The 18245-nt window shown below is 35.1% G+C and overlaps 1 protein-coding gene across 6 annotated transcripts in view; it reads right to left on the bottom strand.

The window, feature by feature from the left end:
• The window catches only part of SLC35B3 (solute carrier family 35 member B3), a 23008-nt gene extending 4855 nt beyond the window's left edge, over window positions 1-18153 (bottom strand). The window contains exons 1-9 of one of the 6 annotated variants that reach the window (XM_007102158.3): window positions 17991-18072; window positions 17266-17366; window positions 14288-14581; window positions 11424-11545; window positions 7650-7804; window positions 6256-6363; window positions 2999-3096; window positions 879-971; window positions 361-472 (exon numbers count right to left, since the gene is read on the bottom strand). In XM_007102158.3, coding sequence (XP_007102220.1) covers window positions 361-472; window positions 879-971; window positions 2999-3096; window positions 6256-6363; window positions 7650-7804; window positions 11424-11545; window positions 14288-14488 — 889 coding nt within the window. In that variant the 5' untranslated portion in view covers window positions 14489-14581; window positions 17266-17366; window positions 17991-18072. Of the gene's footprint in view, window positions 1-360; window positions 473-878; window positions 972-2998; window positions 3097-6255; window positions 6364-7649; window positions 7805-11423; window positions 11546-14287; window positions 14582-17265; window positions 17903-17990 lie in introns of those variants that run through there. The other 5 variants (XM_055079753.1, XM_007102161.3, XM_007102160.3 and 2 more) reach the window with 5 other exon arrangements.
• Between the last annotated feature and the right edge of the window lie 92 nt (window positions 18154-18245).

Genomic DNA, 18245 nt, shown 5'->3' with positions numbered 1-18245 from the left:
AAAAAAAAAAAAAAAAAAAAATTAAACCTTCAAATAAGAAATTCAGATCAAACATCATTTTCTTTAGAATTTTAAAGAAATACCATAAGCCAAGGAATAAATTGGTGAAATGTGACAATATTCTTTAAAAAAAATTTTTTTTGGCTGCGCTGTGCGGCTTCAGCGATCTTAGTTCCCCGACCGGGGGCTGAACTCGGGTCCCGGAAGTGAAAGCACCGAGTCCTAACCACTGGACCACCAGGGAATTCCTGACAATTTTCTTTTTAATGAAGAGCAGATGCTGCCCTTACCGTCTGAAAAAGAATATCAAAGAAAATTTAAATGCTTATTTCATAATCTAAGCAAGTATATCGTTCTTACCTGTTACAGCAAAAAGTGCACCAAAAATTTTAATCAAAGCCAGAACAAAAGAGATTCCAAAATACCCAGTGAGGGAAAAAAGGAAAGCATAACCATAGGTCCGAACTGGATCCTGCAAATATAAAAAAGCCTGTTAGAAAAATGCAAAACAAACCCTGCGGTATTATAAATGAAATAAAATTACAGATTTTAATCAACTTTTTGAGCAATAATAAGCCATTCAACAATGCAGTCAAGCAAAGATTCTGATTTAGTTCTGATTTAATGGAAAAATAATGATGAAATTAAAAATCCCCAACTTCTACATTATGAATGGTTTAAAAATTAACGTACAGGAAAGAGCAAGGATAAAAAAATTTAAATCATTTCATTTCTGAAATAATTTCTGATTTACATATATTGTATTAAAGGAGTTATCAAATTACATAAAATAGTCTTTTTGAAGAAGGGGAATTAGAAATACAGAGAAAACTAATTAATGGAAGATGTTTATTTTTAAAAATGTGATTAGTGTTTACCTTTGAACAAAATGTTACTGCAGGGCCTAATCCACTAGTGCATGTCAATCCCAATAAAATGTACACGAAACCGATTGAATACGAATACAAAACCTAGAGTAGAGAAAAAGTGGAAAAAAGTGCTGTTTAACCAAAGGTGTAAAATGAAGGTTTTCAATATATGGCTCAATTTCTTTATTTCATTAAATCCGTAGAGGAAACCATTTTAAAAGTAACATCACTGTTTCAATATGGCGTAATTTTCTGGAAATGATGGTTGATTCTGTTTATAAGTTTACACATTATTTTAGGCACAACATAACACAGAAGTACTAATCCTTTCATAAATGGTTACCTAATTATCCATTTTTTGCCTTGTTTAATTACTGAATTCAAACCAGATTTTAATGTTGGGGGTCCTAAAAACATACAAAACAAAGATACTCTAAAACTACTTATTAGACATGAAAAAAACCCAAACATTAAGCTTGCAAATACATTAAAATACAATGAAAATAAGCAGTATATGACATACTTATTGCTTAATTTCCCAATTTTCCTATCAATCTTTCTATCACACCCCTTATAAGCAGAATCAGTGTCATCATCAAACTGAAATACCTGCCATGTGTCAGGTACTGTGCTAATAACGCTCTATATGGATTATTCCATTTATTTCTCACAACCAACCTTAGAGACAGGCACTCTTAATCATCATTCCCCAATGTGCGGATGGAAAAACTAAAACTTAGAGATATTAAGTCACTTTCCTCAAACAGGAGAGCTAGCAGAGAGCTAAGGCTATCTTAGTCCAGAGCCTATGTCTTAACCACTGTATTACATTCTTTCTACCTACTTACAAGTCCTTAATTCTCTGATCGTTCTCTTATCTAGGGAGAGTGGTGATGATGATCAAGAAAGCTCCTGACCAAGAGTAAAGTTCCTATGTTCTTAGGGACTCTGTAAAGATGCCCCACTCTGTTGACTAAGTAACCAGTCCTACATATCCTTACTGCTGTGTGCTCTGTCTGTCTAGCAAGGTGATGGGCTACAAGACGAATGCAAACACAGCATAACAACCGTCCTATATACAAGACACCAACCAGCTAGAAGATATATTGGAAGAAAAGGCATTATTTGCAGTAATAACGGCAGAAAGATGAAACACCTAACAATAATTTCAATAAAAAATAACTGGATTTATACAAAGAAAACTTTAAAATCTAAGGGAGATTTAAAAGTAACGCTTGAATAAAAGGAAAGCCATACCTTATTCTTGGACTGAAAGAATCAAATGTATAGATGCCATTCTCCCTAAATTAATTTATAATTCAATGCCATACCAATCACAATACCAATGGGTTTCTAGTTTATTTGGGGATATGAACACCCAAGAATAACTACTGGTAGTAACATTCTGAAAAACAAAAGGAACAAAGGTGGCTAGTCCTAACGGATGGTAAATGTATGGTGACAAAGCTGCTGTCATTATATGGTTCTGGTGCAGAAATAAGCTTGAAAGAATAAAATTGTGAACCCTGCATTAGAATAAGATGGGATAAAAGAAGGTATTTAAAATAAAAATTGGAAAAGTGAATTATTCAATAAATGATATTGGGGAAAGTGGCTAGCCATATGGAAGAAAATGTTTTAAAAGTTTTGGTTGGATCAAAGATTTAATAAATAAGGAAATTATAAAACTAGTAGGCAATGGGCATAACATTCTTAAATCTTAAGAGTTGGAAAAGCCCTCGTCAATCATAATACACAGCTAGAAGTCATGAAGGAAAAGATAAGCTAAACTACATGTAAATTACAAACTTCTAAATGGAAAATAATACCAAATACAAAGAGAGAAGAAAAATGATGTAACAAAGCATTTTTTTTAACATGTCCCAAACTCCATAAATCAAAGAGGAAAACATTTATCAAATGCTTGCAATAAGGTATCAGCGGTGATCACGGTATTTTACTTTTTACCTTCCTATAATATTTGAACGTACTACTTTTATGAAAATAATGATGATAAACTAGTTTAAAATTGTAATGTGAGTCTTCAATACCATAATTATGTCATAAAATTAAGTATATCATCATTTTTGAGTCTGTCCGATGTGAAGAAAAAGCACTAGAGTATTTACCATTTCCGAATTAGAAGCATTATGAAGTTTCATAGCTTTCTCTTGGACATTTCCAATGACAGCATCTGCACATAGTGCCAGGGAGATGAGGATCACACCTTCAAGAAGGCATAAGAAAAAAATAACCTCCTCATTGAAACATATGAACGATAATCAAGACTTATCAGAAATTTAACTGGGCTAAAAAACCAAAATCCGACCTTAAATCACATTTGCTCAGCAAAGTTGAGTATTTTTTTCCACAACCAGTTGTAACAGGCATGTAGGTGATGTTATTAAAACAAAAAAACAAAAAAAACCAACTAATACTAATAAATTGCATTAATGCTGTCACCTTGTTGTGTTTCACAATCATGTCAAATAATATTTCTGCTTTTAAGTAGATTTTATGTTTGAAAGAAACACTGTATTAAAGAAATACAGAAGAGATTCTTAGATCATCTATTGGGATTGGTGATTAGTCAGTTAATTCAAACAATCAAAGGAAGAGGGAAAGCATAAAAATAGTACCCATATTATTAAAATATTTAATTTAAAACACATAAACATAATGCAGTTGTTAAGGCCTTTTCTTTGAGTATGGGTCTGTACTAAAATTCTGCACTTTCCTTTGTGCAAGCTGCATTCAGAACACAGTCTCTATGATTTCCAAGTTGTTTTTAAAAAGTGCACCAAAAGCTTAGGAACTTGTGAAACAATCAGGGTATAGAGTCCTTTCATATTTTTATGCTTCCCCCCAATTTTTACCCACACTTAATTCAACAGGGATTTTATTGACTTGTCAAAGTGTTTTAATTCACTTAGTTTTTTTTTTTTTTTTTTTTTTGCAGTACGCGGGCCTCTCACTGTTGTGGCCTCTCCCGTTGCGGAGCGCAGGCTCCGGACGCGCAGGCTCAGCAGCCACGGCTCATGGGCCTAGCCGCTCCGCGGCATGTGGGATCTTCCCGGACCGGGGCACGAACCCGTGTCCCCTGCATCGGCAGGCGGACTCTCAACCACTGCGCCACCAGGGAAGCCCCCTAATTAACTTAGTTTTCACAGAAGGAATTCTCTCTTCAAACTCATTTTTAAATAATTTAAGTAATATTGAATTATTGCATAATTAAAATAACACATACAACTGAGATGAACAAATCTGGAAATCAACACACATATACAAATGTGCATGTGTACCTGAGAAGCACGCTACTACCTGCAAGTATATAGGACACTGGCCACCAGTCATGGTGCTTTACCAAAGAAAAACAAAAAACAAACAAAAAAACGCAACCTTGGTTATATCTGTGAGTCTGATAAGATTTGAAGTTTTCTCTGTTTTTAAAAAATATATAAGCAATCAAAGGTAGCAGAAAAATAAACGTACATGTGTACGCACTTAATTGAGAATTTTCAAGTTTTCATACTTATTCTTCAATTTGACTTTTTATCATGTAGCTTTGGTATTTATTACCTAAATATACATTTTTATTCACCAAACTTGATTCTGAACGCTCTTTTCCTTGTTTCAAATATCAAATCTGTCCTCGAAAGAAAAAGACATGCTCTTATCGAAGACTTGGAAAACAACGTCCCAACTCCGAAAAGGCTACTCAAAGACATCCCAAAACTGTTCTGAACAATGGCAACAGCATGAAAATACCTGAATTGCATCTGAATTACCTGAATATTTTAAAGGAGGACATTTATTTGAATGAGTAAATTCTGATATATTCACTTCATACATCCGAAGTTTTATTAATGTCTGCCTTAAGTAACCATCTTAATAGCTAATCTAATCTCCTTCAGACGATACACTCGCAGATCAGGGACTGCAATGAGTGCTCATCAATTATTCCCAATGATGAGGAATCGTTCGGTTCTCATGCCCTTACACAACATCCCCATGGAACTCAGAAAGGGTGAGCACTTGAGTTATACTGAGAAGTTACAGACCACCACACCCAGCTGTCTCCGTCACTGTCATCACCCTCACCCCACCATGCGCGAGTGCCTTCATGTTCATTATTCCAGCACCTCATTCCATCTTTCCACTACCTTTGCGTGAGGCAAGCTATTATCGTTACCTCTGTTTTACGGTGAGGCACTCCTCTAAAACAGCTTTCCCCCTCCGTTTTCAAATATCATCTTCCTTTTGCAGTTGCTGACACAAAAACGAAGTGCTCCTGAAAACCCTCAACCATGTTAACAGCACCTGCAGCTCTAAGCTTTCTCACTGAAGTGAGGATCACTCGTACTCTGGACGATCAAAGTTGAAAGAACAGACCTAATAGGTTCTACCAGCATCGTCTGCAAAAGGCTGGTTGAAAGGGCTGCTCTAAGATGCTGATCTGAACCCATTAACTTAGTGTGATTAACCAGGTTAGTTAAGAAACATAGACTAACAACCGGTCAGGAACATTTTGATTCTTAGAAAGAACAGCAAAGTTGACGTAAATGATTTCCTTCATTACTTCATACTTTTTTTTCTCACAAACAATTATAGTTTGTACTGCTGATATATGTATATATATATTACATATGCTGCGATTTTTGTTACTGTTATTTTGTTTTGCTTTGTTTTTCTCCCTGTTCTCTCAGAGTTCCTTTGAAGGAACTATTTTTGTCAGGTATCAGGCTAGGAAATGGGATGAAACTAAAATAATCTTATGAGTAACACTCAATAGTTTAAGAATGACAATACTGTATATATAATAAGCAATCTCTCTGTAAGGTCTTTAGACTAAAAACAAGAGTCCAACACATATTTTTTATTCTTATTTATTTCTAAACATACTATAATACCTAGTCTCCTCGTGAAAGATCTAAATTTAATTTACAAAATTCCACATGGCACACCATGAGGAAAAGCGTTTATGGTGGCAGCTTTATGCACTTTAAGGTTATGACCACATTTATATTACACAGTTCAATATTAAAGAACAGTATAATTTTCTTTTTTTAAGCTAAAACAATGAAAAGTAAGTTTGCAAGTTTCCTTTTTTTTAAGAAAATGAGAATAACAATTGTTACTGTGATCTTCCTATAACTCGTGTATATTTCCAATTCAGCTCATAAGCAATTGGCCTGTCATGTACTTGATAATGGGAGATTCTATCTAGGCACACAGCCTCTTGTCATGTCAAAATACTATACAAGGGTACTAAAAACAATTGTTATGTTTCCAGAGTTGTGATATTTTTACTACGTCTTATATGGAAAGTCCAAAAGCTTTATGTTAGCTATGCTGCAAAATCTAGAAATACAAGTAAATTCCTTACCTGTCAGGTTGAAATTTGGTGCAACCGTGCTGTCGGCTAGGGTAAACCATATCAGGCCGAGGCTCATGCATAAGGCAGCAGACACATCAGCAACATTGTAATGCTTTCCTGTGCAAAATAAATGTAAGTCAACCTCATCATTCAATTACCCACTCAGCAGAGTTTTAGATCTATGTGTTTAAACAAGTAGAGCGGGGACTGCCTTTTATATCCAATGTCAAAAATGATCAGGAGCGCTTAGGTCAAGGCATGAGACAGTCACAGAAGGGCTTTGAAAATCAAAATTACCCCGTGAGCACCAAAATGTCCTTATAAGTTAGATACGAGATCCCTCTTATGATAGTGAGTAAATATGAACATTTAAAAAATCTGTGGAAACTAGTGCCTCTTTTACTTTATGTGTAACATAAGGCTATGAATTTTCTTATACTTCATAAGTTTACCAAGAAACCAGAGTAGTTATTCAGTCTATATATAAGTATGCAAATACTATAGTCAGATAACTTCTAGGTTGGTGAGGATTAACTTATTTTAGCACATCCAAGTTTAAATAATGAAATCACATAGTGTAACTTTTTCGAAGGACCGTTAAGGAGATATTATACAGGCCAAGTCAGTTACGACGTGAAATGTGATTTTTAATAGGAAATTGAGATCATTATTTTTTCCTGTGTGAACAGTTATCCTGAAATTATATGTGAAGTAGTTGACATACACATTTTCATTTTAAAAGGCTCTTTTGGGAAGGCTTATAATGCATAAAATGAAGTCAGGCTTTATAAGAACTTCAGTGATTATCAAAACATGAATATTCCTCATGACAGTCAGATGAACAAAACAAAAACTTGTTCCATTGCTTGTCGCTATCATTGCCTCCTCTTTTACTCCTATTTTCACATAGCTTGTAATTTAGTTGGGATCCTAGGGAGTCAACAGTCAGCAGAGTTGGTTAAAAAACACTTGCTCAGCTTAAGCTTTACTTCAACATGGGAATCGTCCATTTGTATAATGGAGGTGGAGAGCAGAGCCCTGGAGAGTAGAAAAATGAAAGAATTGAAAAAAAGAGCTTTCCAGGTACTTCTGAGCTAGGCCTTCAATGTGTAAATGCAATATTTCTGGAAATGTAGTAGGTTCCAGATTAAAAGAATAAAACAAAATACTATTCTTATTTTTCCCCATCTCCAAATTACGGATTTCGGATCCTGAGGTATATCACAGAAGTATCGGTGTTTTTATAATAGCTTTTTTTTTTTTATTAGATATCACTCAGAAGTGTTACAGTATCTAGACTGTTCATTAAAGATATCAATTGAAGTTTAACGTTTTTCCTAATGCTAGATGCCATAACATATCCTATTAATTTCAAACAGTATGAAAATATATCATTACTATACCTTGAATAAAAACTCCTCCTAGCATAACAGGAATCAATTTGCAGCACTTGAAGATGACTTGGGTAGGATAATTCAGGTAGCCCAAGGAAGTGTTTGATAACCCCATAGTACCCACAGTTAGAAAAGCTATTATCATGTAGGTTTTTCCTGGTATTCTGTAAAAGACAATTTTTAAGATCTTCATTTTGGGACCCAATTCATACTATTGTAAGAGAATGTGTTTACAATGTGTAAATTTCTAATTACTCTTCTAATTTCTGTTTAATATTTCTATAAATATCGGTAAAATATCACTATTCTTAAAGTTACAACAGTGTTAACTTGTATAAAAGAATGTTGGTAAAAATAACAATTTACCTTTATTTAATCAATTGTAAGTGAGAACTCTCAACTGTGTGAAAAAGTAATACATTAGAGAGTTACTTAGATTCTTACTGAAAGTATAAATGCTATTACATTTAAGGTTTTTTAACAGTCGTTATAGCTACATATAAAAACCATCTTGACTAAATTTAGAAAAAAAAATTGATTTTTTAAAAAATTGGCTTCTATAATGGGAAAAGGCACCTTAGTTAATTAACTTCTAAATTGTTATTCTGTTTCCTAACATTCCATCTAGCATTAGGAAAAATATATCTATCCGTTCTGCTAGAATAACCTGAGCAGAATTTCTCTAGAAAAAGAACATGGTGGTTTAAAACTCTAGACATGGTTTTTACTACCATAATGTCTTATGATTCATCTCTAATGCTGTAATTCTATAAAATGTTAAAACAATGAACTTTCAGATGAGGAATCTGACTCCGTCCTTATGATCCCACATTTTCTACTTTGGGCTCTAATTGGATTTCCTAAAGGAGATTCTTAATTTGGAATCTTCATAATTCTGAGCTGTTCTTGTGAGCATATGCTCACAAGATACTTAACGGTCTAAAATAATAATCTTGTACATTGGTGCACTATTCATATAATTAAATTATGTTGCATTTTTAGATTTAGTTTCCATTTTGGGATTTGTGTTCATGTTTAAATCAAGGTGACAAAATTCCACATTTTTTATACGGCTAGATATAAGGCAAAATAATTTACTAGATAAGTTCAATTAAAATGCATCATTTCCACTTACATTTCAATTTTGAGACCTTTGCTTACCCTTTACTAACACAGTGGTCAACATTTAAAATCCATGTGGAAATAATTGGGCATGCCTGTTATGCATCAGTGTACACAGACACTGGTTTTTATGCTGTCCATGGGGTTTAACTCTCAGTGGGGTATCAGTGAAGGAGGACAGCACCACTTCTCCAGGTAGTGATAAAAGTCAGAAGAGGCAAATTTCCTCATCCATAAATTGCAAACAGTGGCCAGAAAATAAAAATTCGGGTCAGAAGAATCACAAGATTAAAAAAGCAGCACAGTAAAGGAAGAACGAAAACCAGCCTGCAACTCAGGAAACCTAAATTCAAAAGGTTCCAACTCTGCGTGCAGCCTGGGGCATGAGCTCATGGAAATCCCAGCTCTCCTCCAGGTCTGCTTTCTCACTGGTGAAATGAGGTTAGATTTCATCATCTTGCCTCTAGGACTCTCACTGTTTCTATTTGAATACCCCAATTGCTTACTACTTTAGATATGATGGGAAAGTTTTAACTTTGATAAGCCCCTTGGCTTTTCAATTTGGTACAGATCTCCTTTATTAAAAACTCACATAGAGTAATTAACACTGAAGTTACAAGATGATCTTTGGTGAAATATATACTTTGGAGTAATATACTTCGGAGTATATTTAGGGTATTCTAGTCTATGATAGGCTATATCACACATCACCGTATTTCATCCTCAAAATGAAACAGAGAGAATTTAAGAAACTTCCCTGAGGTATTGACAGAATAGGAGGCAGTAACATGACTCAAGTCCATGTTTTCTGATCCCAAATTCTGTACTCAAGTACATGGGTATTCATATAAATATAGGAAAAGAGAAAAACCTAGCAAAGAATTTGACTAATTAAAGGTCTAAAGAGCAGTGTCACTTAAAAAAATTCATATATATATATATATATATATATATATATATATATATATACACACACACACACACACACACACACTCAAATTCAGAAATAGGGGATTGGGCATATTTTCATTGTAATACACTTATAAAGACTTTTTCTAAAAAAGTTTTTAATGTGCCTTGGAATGAAAAGTTTTCCATTTCTAATTACATTTATTATAGGTCTAAAAATTCTTCTACCTAATTCCTTCACTCATGTTTCAATCAAACACAAATGACTTTAAATATGTTATGGTTATGTGGTTTCAACGTTGTGAAAAACATGACTGGAGGCTCACTCCCCATCCTTTGGTAGCTGAGAGGGAGTTGTATCTTTTTAAAATTTAACAGTTAAGAGATGCATCATCTTTGTGTTTTTTTTCATTTAATAAATACAGCATTGGGTTCTTTTATTTTAGAAGTAATCAGAGGTCCAGCAGTTTGCAATACATAATGAATATATATGGAAGCCAGGCTTCCATATATATTAGTCCTGACAGACACATTTAATTACTTTCTATTCTACCACCTATGGCTAAGTCTTGTAGAGTTTCAGAACATGAAAATAATAAACAAGATCTCCTCAGATTCAAACATTTTTAACATTGCTGCTATAATAATTTATTGGCAATAGAGAGGTTGAGAGGTAAAACTAGACCCACGAAGAAATACTGGTGTTACTGATTTAAATATTTAAAATTTTAGTTATTTTCATATAAACATCAGAAACATTTAAGAAAAAAAAGTAGCTATGAAAAATTTTTATTTTCACTGAAGGATTAAACATTTATATCAATGAAGAATGTCAACATTATAGCTCCTTATTACATTTAAACTGTCCAATATATACATGAAATATTCACATATTAGGGTCTGATATGACAGGATAACCACACTTAAATTTACCAAGAAAATGTTATATTCAAATTCCCAACCACCTTCTGATATAAGAGACTAGGTTTTAACTGCATATTGCTCAATATGCCATTAACAATATTTCAAGATATTTCTCAAATCTAGGTGGTCGTTAATTTAAAAGATACTGTCATATAAACTCTTTTAGTTTTGACAAAAAGGAACATTATGAAATTTCTCTAACGTCCAAGAATGCAATTCCTACTGCTGGCCATTACAAATGCGATGATGTCAAGTGGAATATATCCCACAAAACAAAACATTAACTATGCTTTTCAAAAACCGCTATAAAAATAGGTATTGATATTTCATATCACCATTCTTATGCAGTACCGTCATAAATTTTCCAGTAATCACACCTATTTCCACTATAAAAACATATATGTACATCTGAATACTTTCTCCTATTTTAAGAAGATCTATCTTATTATTGAGTCTAAACAACATTTTTTTTTTTGTTTTGGCTGCGCTGCGTGGCATGTGGGATCTTCGTTCCCCGACCAGGGATCAAACCCGGGTCCCTGGCAGTGGAAGTGTGGAGTCCTAACCACTGGACCGCCAACGAATGCCCTAAACCTTTTTTAATCTGATAACATTACACTTTTCTCAATGTATAATGGAAATACCATATTTAATATTTTTAATAAGTTGCTAATACTGATAAAAATTCTTGGGTATTAAATGTTTCATTAATGGGAAATGTATATTTCACGTATAACATAGTCCATGTGCACAAAAAATAAAACAAAAAAAATGAACTACTACTCGTGTACTTAACTGTCAAAAAATAAAAACAAATAAACCACATACCTTCTCCTTTTGTCCTGAATAAGCTGAAGCTCTATTAGGCCAAATATGGAGTAAAATGCAAACTGCACTAAAGTAAGGTACCAGCCATAGGGCTTAAAACCCTCCACTGAAAATATTAATTCCTGTCAAGAGAGACATGAACACTGTTTAAGTCCAAGGGGCAGACCAATTTCCTCACAGCGTATTCCTATAAGCACAGCATTTTAATAGAAACCAAGCTTCACCCCCAACAACAAAATGCACAAAAAAACATCCAAACTGTAAGGCTTCTGAGAGGTAAAATTAGACAAGTTAGGAGGCCTTTCCAAAGAAGTGACAGTAGATATCCAGGTATGGCAATCAGCAGAACAGGAAGCAACCCCCTCCCCTAGGCTTTTTTCTTTTTTTAAAAGACCAAAATTAAAAGAGTTGCCCAAAACAATGAGGAAGGCAGCTGATTCAAGGACTCATGTATTTTTATAAAAAGCGTATTTCATTAGAAGTCTATTATCTCAGGCCTGTTTTCCAATATTAAGATAATCAGTTCAAATCGATAATTAATGTTATTTTTTAGAATTCTTGTGCCATAAATTATATAAAACTTCTCCTTACAGAGAAATGGTTACTCTTCTTAAAAATAATGTTATATCATGAAAAAATTTTTTGTTAATTGTTAAAAAGCCATTCTTAATCTCATTAAGAAGTATTCTAATGAAGCTATCTGGCTTAATTAAATGCATCAAACTATCCACCAAATATATATATTTCAGCTGTATTTGAAATAAATTTTAAAAAGATGAAATTGATGGATAAACTTATGTTCAAAGAAAAACCAAACACAGCCTCTAAAAAGATCCTGAACTGATTTTGTACATTTAGGATGCTGTGTAATTCCCCAAATTTAGATTTCACGTTCAAGTAAGTCTGTAAGTTATTTAGGATTTCTGGTTTATAAACTATAAAACATAAAAATAACTTTATTAATATCCTAGCACTCAGGTAAATATTTCACTTTCTATATTGCTAAATTTACTACAAAACCCCATTTTCTTTAACCTATTTTAATATCCAATTAGTAGCAATGTCAGTTCTCACCAAAGTGATGTCACAATTATAATCGGTTTATCTAATTTTAAAAGAAACTTTGCACATATTAGTTGTAAATTAAAATCTCTGATCATTTATCAAATAGAAAAAATTTAATGAAATTTGTAAATTTCTAATTCATTTTCCATTAAAATGGCTAACTTTGCTCCCAAGCTATTTGGTAACAATGGTATTTCGAAGGACAAAAAAAAAAAGTTTCTCAACAAGAGATTCTAACATTTGATAAAAGTTACTATTTTGTATTGTTCTTCATTGCGGTATCTGAATTCTTATAGAATCTTCTAGTACAAAAGTCAATTAAAAATATTAAGATTTAAAAATTCATGTTGTTTTACACTAATACACCCTATAGCATTTTCAGAAGCTAAGGAATAGTCACAATTCTGTCTTCTCCTTTACACTTACTTTTATATTTCATCTCTATAAAACAAAGGAAAAGCATACAACAATTTTTAAGATCACTCTGATTATAAAGAATATCAGAAATATTATCTGTGTTTTCAGAAAACACATCATTTTCCTTTTCTTCAACTACAAAGATTTTCTCATGTTAGGGAGTTGCATAAAAAAGCAAAGTTGGTAACGGCTGAAAATACCCACTGATGAGTTGGTAACTGGTAATTAATGGTCCCCACGTACACACTCTGTTTACACTAGCCTGGGTCCACGTCCATCCAGCTCTTGCCTTTGAAGGTCAGGAATTTCCTGGCCAAATGTATACAACTATCCCATAAAACAATGCAAATACAAGACAAACTGTGGCAATGTTAGAAATGTTTTGCATAGGCAAGATCACAGAAAAATAAGGTTCTGGTTGAGTTGAATTAGAAGAGGAAACCAACAAGAATGAGAGCACAACAGATGCTTCAAGAAAAGGATGATTCAAGTATTACAGGATTGAAGAGACACCCTTGGAAAAATAGAAAACATCCTGATACACTTCTGCAAAACGAACCTCTTCATGAGCTCCAGGAACCAAGAGTGAACTCGAATGTGGCTTTTGTGCTACCGTTCAATTTCATGTGAGAATTATGTTCCAAAATACCAGTCAATACTTCAACCATTTTCTTTTAAAAAGGACATGGTGGGGCTTCCCTGGTGACGCAGTGGTTGAGAATCCGCCTGCCAATGCAGGGGACACGGGCTCGAGCCCTGGTCTGGGAAGATCCCACATGCCGTGGAGCAACTAAGCCCGTGCGCCACAACTACTGAGCCTGCTCTCTAGAGCCCGTGCGCCACAACTACTGAGCCTGCGCTCTAGAGCCCGTGAGCCATAGCTACTGAGCCCGTGCGCCTAGAGCTCGTGCCCTGCAACAAGAGATGCCACCGCAATGAGAAGCCCATGCACTGCAATGAAGAGTAGCCCCCGCTCGCTGCAACTAGAGGAAGCCCGTGCGGAGCAACGAAGACCCAACGCAGCCAAAAATAAATAAATAAACAAAAATAAATTTATATTAAAAAAACCCCACATGGTTGCAATTACCTACATTTTGCAAAACATAACACTTCGTATTTTTTCATATTTAAAATTTTTTAAGATTGTCTCTTGCTTCCCTTCCCCCATGTAGAATATTTCACTCTAAAATTTGGATCCCTGTTTTCAGTCAATTTAATCTTAAGTAGCTCTTTTCTACTACTATACTAAGAAACTCAAATTTGTGAATAAACTTGTTATCTTATAAAAGAAAGTATCTTGGACAAAACTATTAGCAGTGCCCATGTTGAGCTCATTTGTTATAAATAATTAACATATTATAAATGAATGACTAATTTTTTACCTGTAAATATCCATAAATTAGGTAAAATACCAAAACTCCAGCAACACATATGAAAAATTGAGTAAGTTTGTTAAATCTGCTGAGATTTATGCCAAGCACTACAATATCATCTATCGACTTGATGTGTGGTGACATTGCTTGGGTTCTGGACGGAACAGTGATAGAAATATATTTCCTGGAGCTGTTGAACTTGAGATCCATTGTTCTTATTTTGCCACATTCAGTGCTTCCAAAGTTATCTTTGTTGGTTTCCTCCCCTTTGTTCAGTCTTTCTTTTGCCTGCTGTGCCAAGCCCTACAGAAGGAAATAAACAATTAAAGCAAAACATTTAGACCATCAAGTAAAGTGCTATGCTCCAAATAATATCTCAAGTCACATTTGGAAAATTACACAGGTAAGAGTTATTCTCTCTGGATAGTAATATATTAATTCTCCTATTCAAGCTTCCCATCCACCAAAACAATATGCTTAGTCTCCAAACACGACTAAATTAAATATACACCATTCTTATTTCCACAGCAACAAACTAAAAGCTAACCTTGTATTTATTTCATCAAAGTAAACGTGCCTTTATTATGTTTCCATTTGCAGTGAGGATACAATTTTTAAAGCCACAATAGTTTACGCATAATGTCTTCAACATTAAAGTCAATCTTTAACTTCACAAAAGAGTAAAGAACAGCCCAAACTCCTACAGCTACCAAGACAATTGCAAAATTTATTTGCTAATGACATTTTAAAATAAAGTCAAACATTTGTAAGTTGTGCAAAAAGCTAGATTTAACCAAGATTATAGAAAGGATACTATGCTTTAGCAACAGCATCTCTTAGGCTAAAAGAAAACGTTTTTTTCCTTTGGAGAAAAATCTCTGCAATTTAAAGTCTTTGGTAGTTGTTCCCTGGGTATAAAGTTTCAGTTATACCAGGTGAAGAAGTTCTAGAGACCATGTGTTGTGGAGGCCCCATGACACAGTGTCTGTGGTTAACAACACTGTGCTGTTCGCTTAAACATTTGTTAAGAGGGTAGATCTCATGTAAAGCATTCTTAACTACACACCCACAAAGGGGACACAAGGACACTCCTGGTGGTGACAGATGCTTATTACCTCGTTTATGGAGATGGTATCACAGGTGTATGTATATGCCCAGACTCATCAAATTGTATATATTAAACATGTGCATTTTTTTGTATGTATCAATTATACCTCAATAAAGCTGTTTAGAAAAAAGAAATAAAGAAGCCCTTGGGGCTTGTAAAAAGCTGAAAAAAAAACATCGTTTTTTGTTAGTCTATGAAAAACAATCATGAAGGCTCCACAGACGACTATCAATTTCTCTTTGGATTAACAGAAACTGAAAAGTAAATTCATGTAAAAGTTGAGGAAAGTGCAGAATTATGACAAACAGAACAAACTTATTAAGAAAAACTTATCTTCCTAGAAAAGAATGTCTGTTACCATCCCAGTGGGAATTAAAATTTACACTCTAGTTGGGAGAAGAGGATAAAAATAATTTTGACAGTGAACTCTGGAAATCTTAAAAAAAAAAAACCCCAAAACTGCCATATGGTGATTTAAAATGGCAAGAATTAGAGTCACCTCTTCATGATCGCTTCTAGTTTGCTGATTAACAGAGATTAAGTAGGTCTCCTTCTGTAATTTAAACTTGGGGTCAAGGCTCTGACTACAACTTGTAACTAACAATAATACACAGGCATCAGAGAACATTTGTTGTACATGATACCTGCCATATTTCTAAATAGAAAATGTGTAATTTCATTTTTACTGTATTTCCTTTCCTTTGCCCATTTCTTCTTTTACACATTGTTCTTGTTGCCCATGCTACGTTTAATCAGTGTCATCTCTGTTAAGACTTTTTAAGTCACCCTGTAGGATCCCCTTGGCATATGACTTTCTTTATAAAGCATGCCTTAAAAGACCTTACCTAAATGTTGTGTTTGAACGTAGAAGAAACAAAAAGGTTAGCAACTATTTTCCATACGCGTAGGCATGGGTGTACTTATAAATGGGTGTACAAATGGGTGTACGTTCTAATAAATCTGGCCCCATGTAGGATTTTAAGCTTCCTCTCCCTCCCTTGCATTTAGAATGAAGTTTTATTAATCAAAACATCACTCGTCAGATCATGTGACTGATGAAGAAAGACTCTGACCTCTGATAGCCAATAACTATGATCCTGAATGTTTGCCATATCCCTTCCATTTCAGGCATTGATGACTGATATCAACCATCATCTAAAGAAACTGGTCTAATGTCCTTGTGATGTAGGAAAAAATAAAAAGAAATCAAGCACAGAATTAGAATTAGCTTTCAAATTAAACGATTAACATTTTGCTTTAATTTACAAGTTCATGTAACCCTTGAAACTAATGTTAAAAAAAAAACCACAGGTGTGAATCACTGCCTAAGGTCTCTTCCTAAAGTCAACATAGACATTTACTTACTTGAAGTTACAGATAATTGCTAAAATGCAATAAAAAAAAGTAGCATTTCTAGCACATATTGAAATTTAAAAATAAATGACTGGTGACAATGTTGATTTAAAGTGACCAACTGAAGTAAAATTTAATTTCTTAACCTACTCTTTCCCAACCTTTTGAAGAAAAGTCTCCCACTACAAAAAGGTAGAACATAAGGAAAATATGTCACTACGATGTGAGCACTTAAAAAAAAATAAACTCGATTCTGTATTTTGCCACACTCCACATTACAATTAAAAGAATATTGCCATTATAGCTAGGTTAACTGGACCTTGGATATTAATCATGACCTGTGGTGTATAATTATAAAACACAAAAAACAAGATTCTTTCCCATTTCTTTGAACACACTTCATTGCACAAAGTTCAAGAAACTGTGTGCTAATTTTTGAAGATCAGTTTTTTTTTCTTAAGGGATTAAACTAAAATTAGGACTTTACAGGTATATTAAGAAATTAAGTATTACAAATAACACCTACCTAAATTATTTTCAAAGGTTGTATCTCCCTCTTCCAAGTCCCAAACTATCTCAATAAGAAAACATTCATCCCCCAAACAGTTCTAGACGTCTGATATCCTACTGTAGAAGAAATGCATATGCCCAACATTAAAAAGAAAAAATGTTAGAACGCCAAATCCTTCCACCTTCTTTCAACATTTCTTTAAGAAAATAAAACGGTGGGTAAGAGAGTTAAGCTGCAAAGACTGGAGGAATTTGAAGAACTACCAGTGGAAGTTGATGGCAAGAACTTAACCCGATGAGAACAATCACCTTGCACTGCAAATGGACAGCAGAGTACCATACAGTACCCAGCTGAACGCAGATCCCGGACGTAGTTCTTCAATGAAAACGCTGTTTTGGGGGACCCAGGCGACTGACAGTTGTCCAGAGGCCCTGGGGATAGCCTACCAGACCCCCCCGGAGGTGGCCTCAGGCCTGCAAGCCTGCAAGTACCGCCAGCCGTAGGGCGGAAGGGCGAGGACAAGCAGATACTCCTCCCTGGAAACCGTGCTAGCAGGTTTCCGTTCTTTACAAAAGGAAGTCACCCGCGCCCTGCCTCCCGACCTCATCCTCTCCCGCTCTCTCCTTAGGATGAAGATGGGCGGTGTCAAGGTTCTCCGGGGGGTGGGGCGGGGGGGGTCTGCGTTCCAAACACGGCGAAAGGCCCGGGGGGGCACGTCCACTCCCGAGCCAGTGTGTCACCTGAAAGGGGGACCCCAGCCCAGGGGGCGCCTCAGCCAGACGGAACGTCTCCCCCTCCCCAGGTCCGTCGCCATCACCTCCTGCTTCTCCTCCTCGCCCACTCCTGCACGTTCCACCGCAGCAGCCGAGTCCTCGCCAGATGCTCGTATCCCCGGCGCCCGCGCGCCACTTCCGCCTATGTGTCTCCCGGCGCGTGCGCAGTCGCGCGGCCCCGCCCCCTCGCCGGCCTCCGGCGGAGGGGGCGCGGTCACGTCT

The sequence above is a fragment of the Physeter macrocephalus genome, chromosome 18 (genome assembly GCF_002837175.3).
Source record: "Physeter macrocephalus isolate SW-GA chromosome 18, ASM283717v5, whole genome shotgun sequence".
Taxonomy (NCBI): domain Eukaryota; kingdom Metazoa; phylum Chordata; class Mammalia; order Artiodactyla; family Physeteridae; genus Physeter; species Physeter macrocephalus.
The sequence above is the reverse complement of the archived record's forward strand: the minus strand, read 5'-3'. Positions and strand labels throughout refer to the sequence as shown.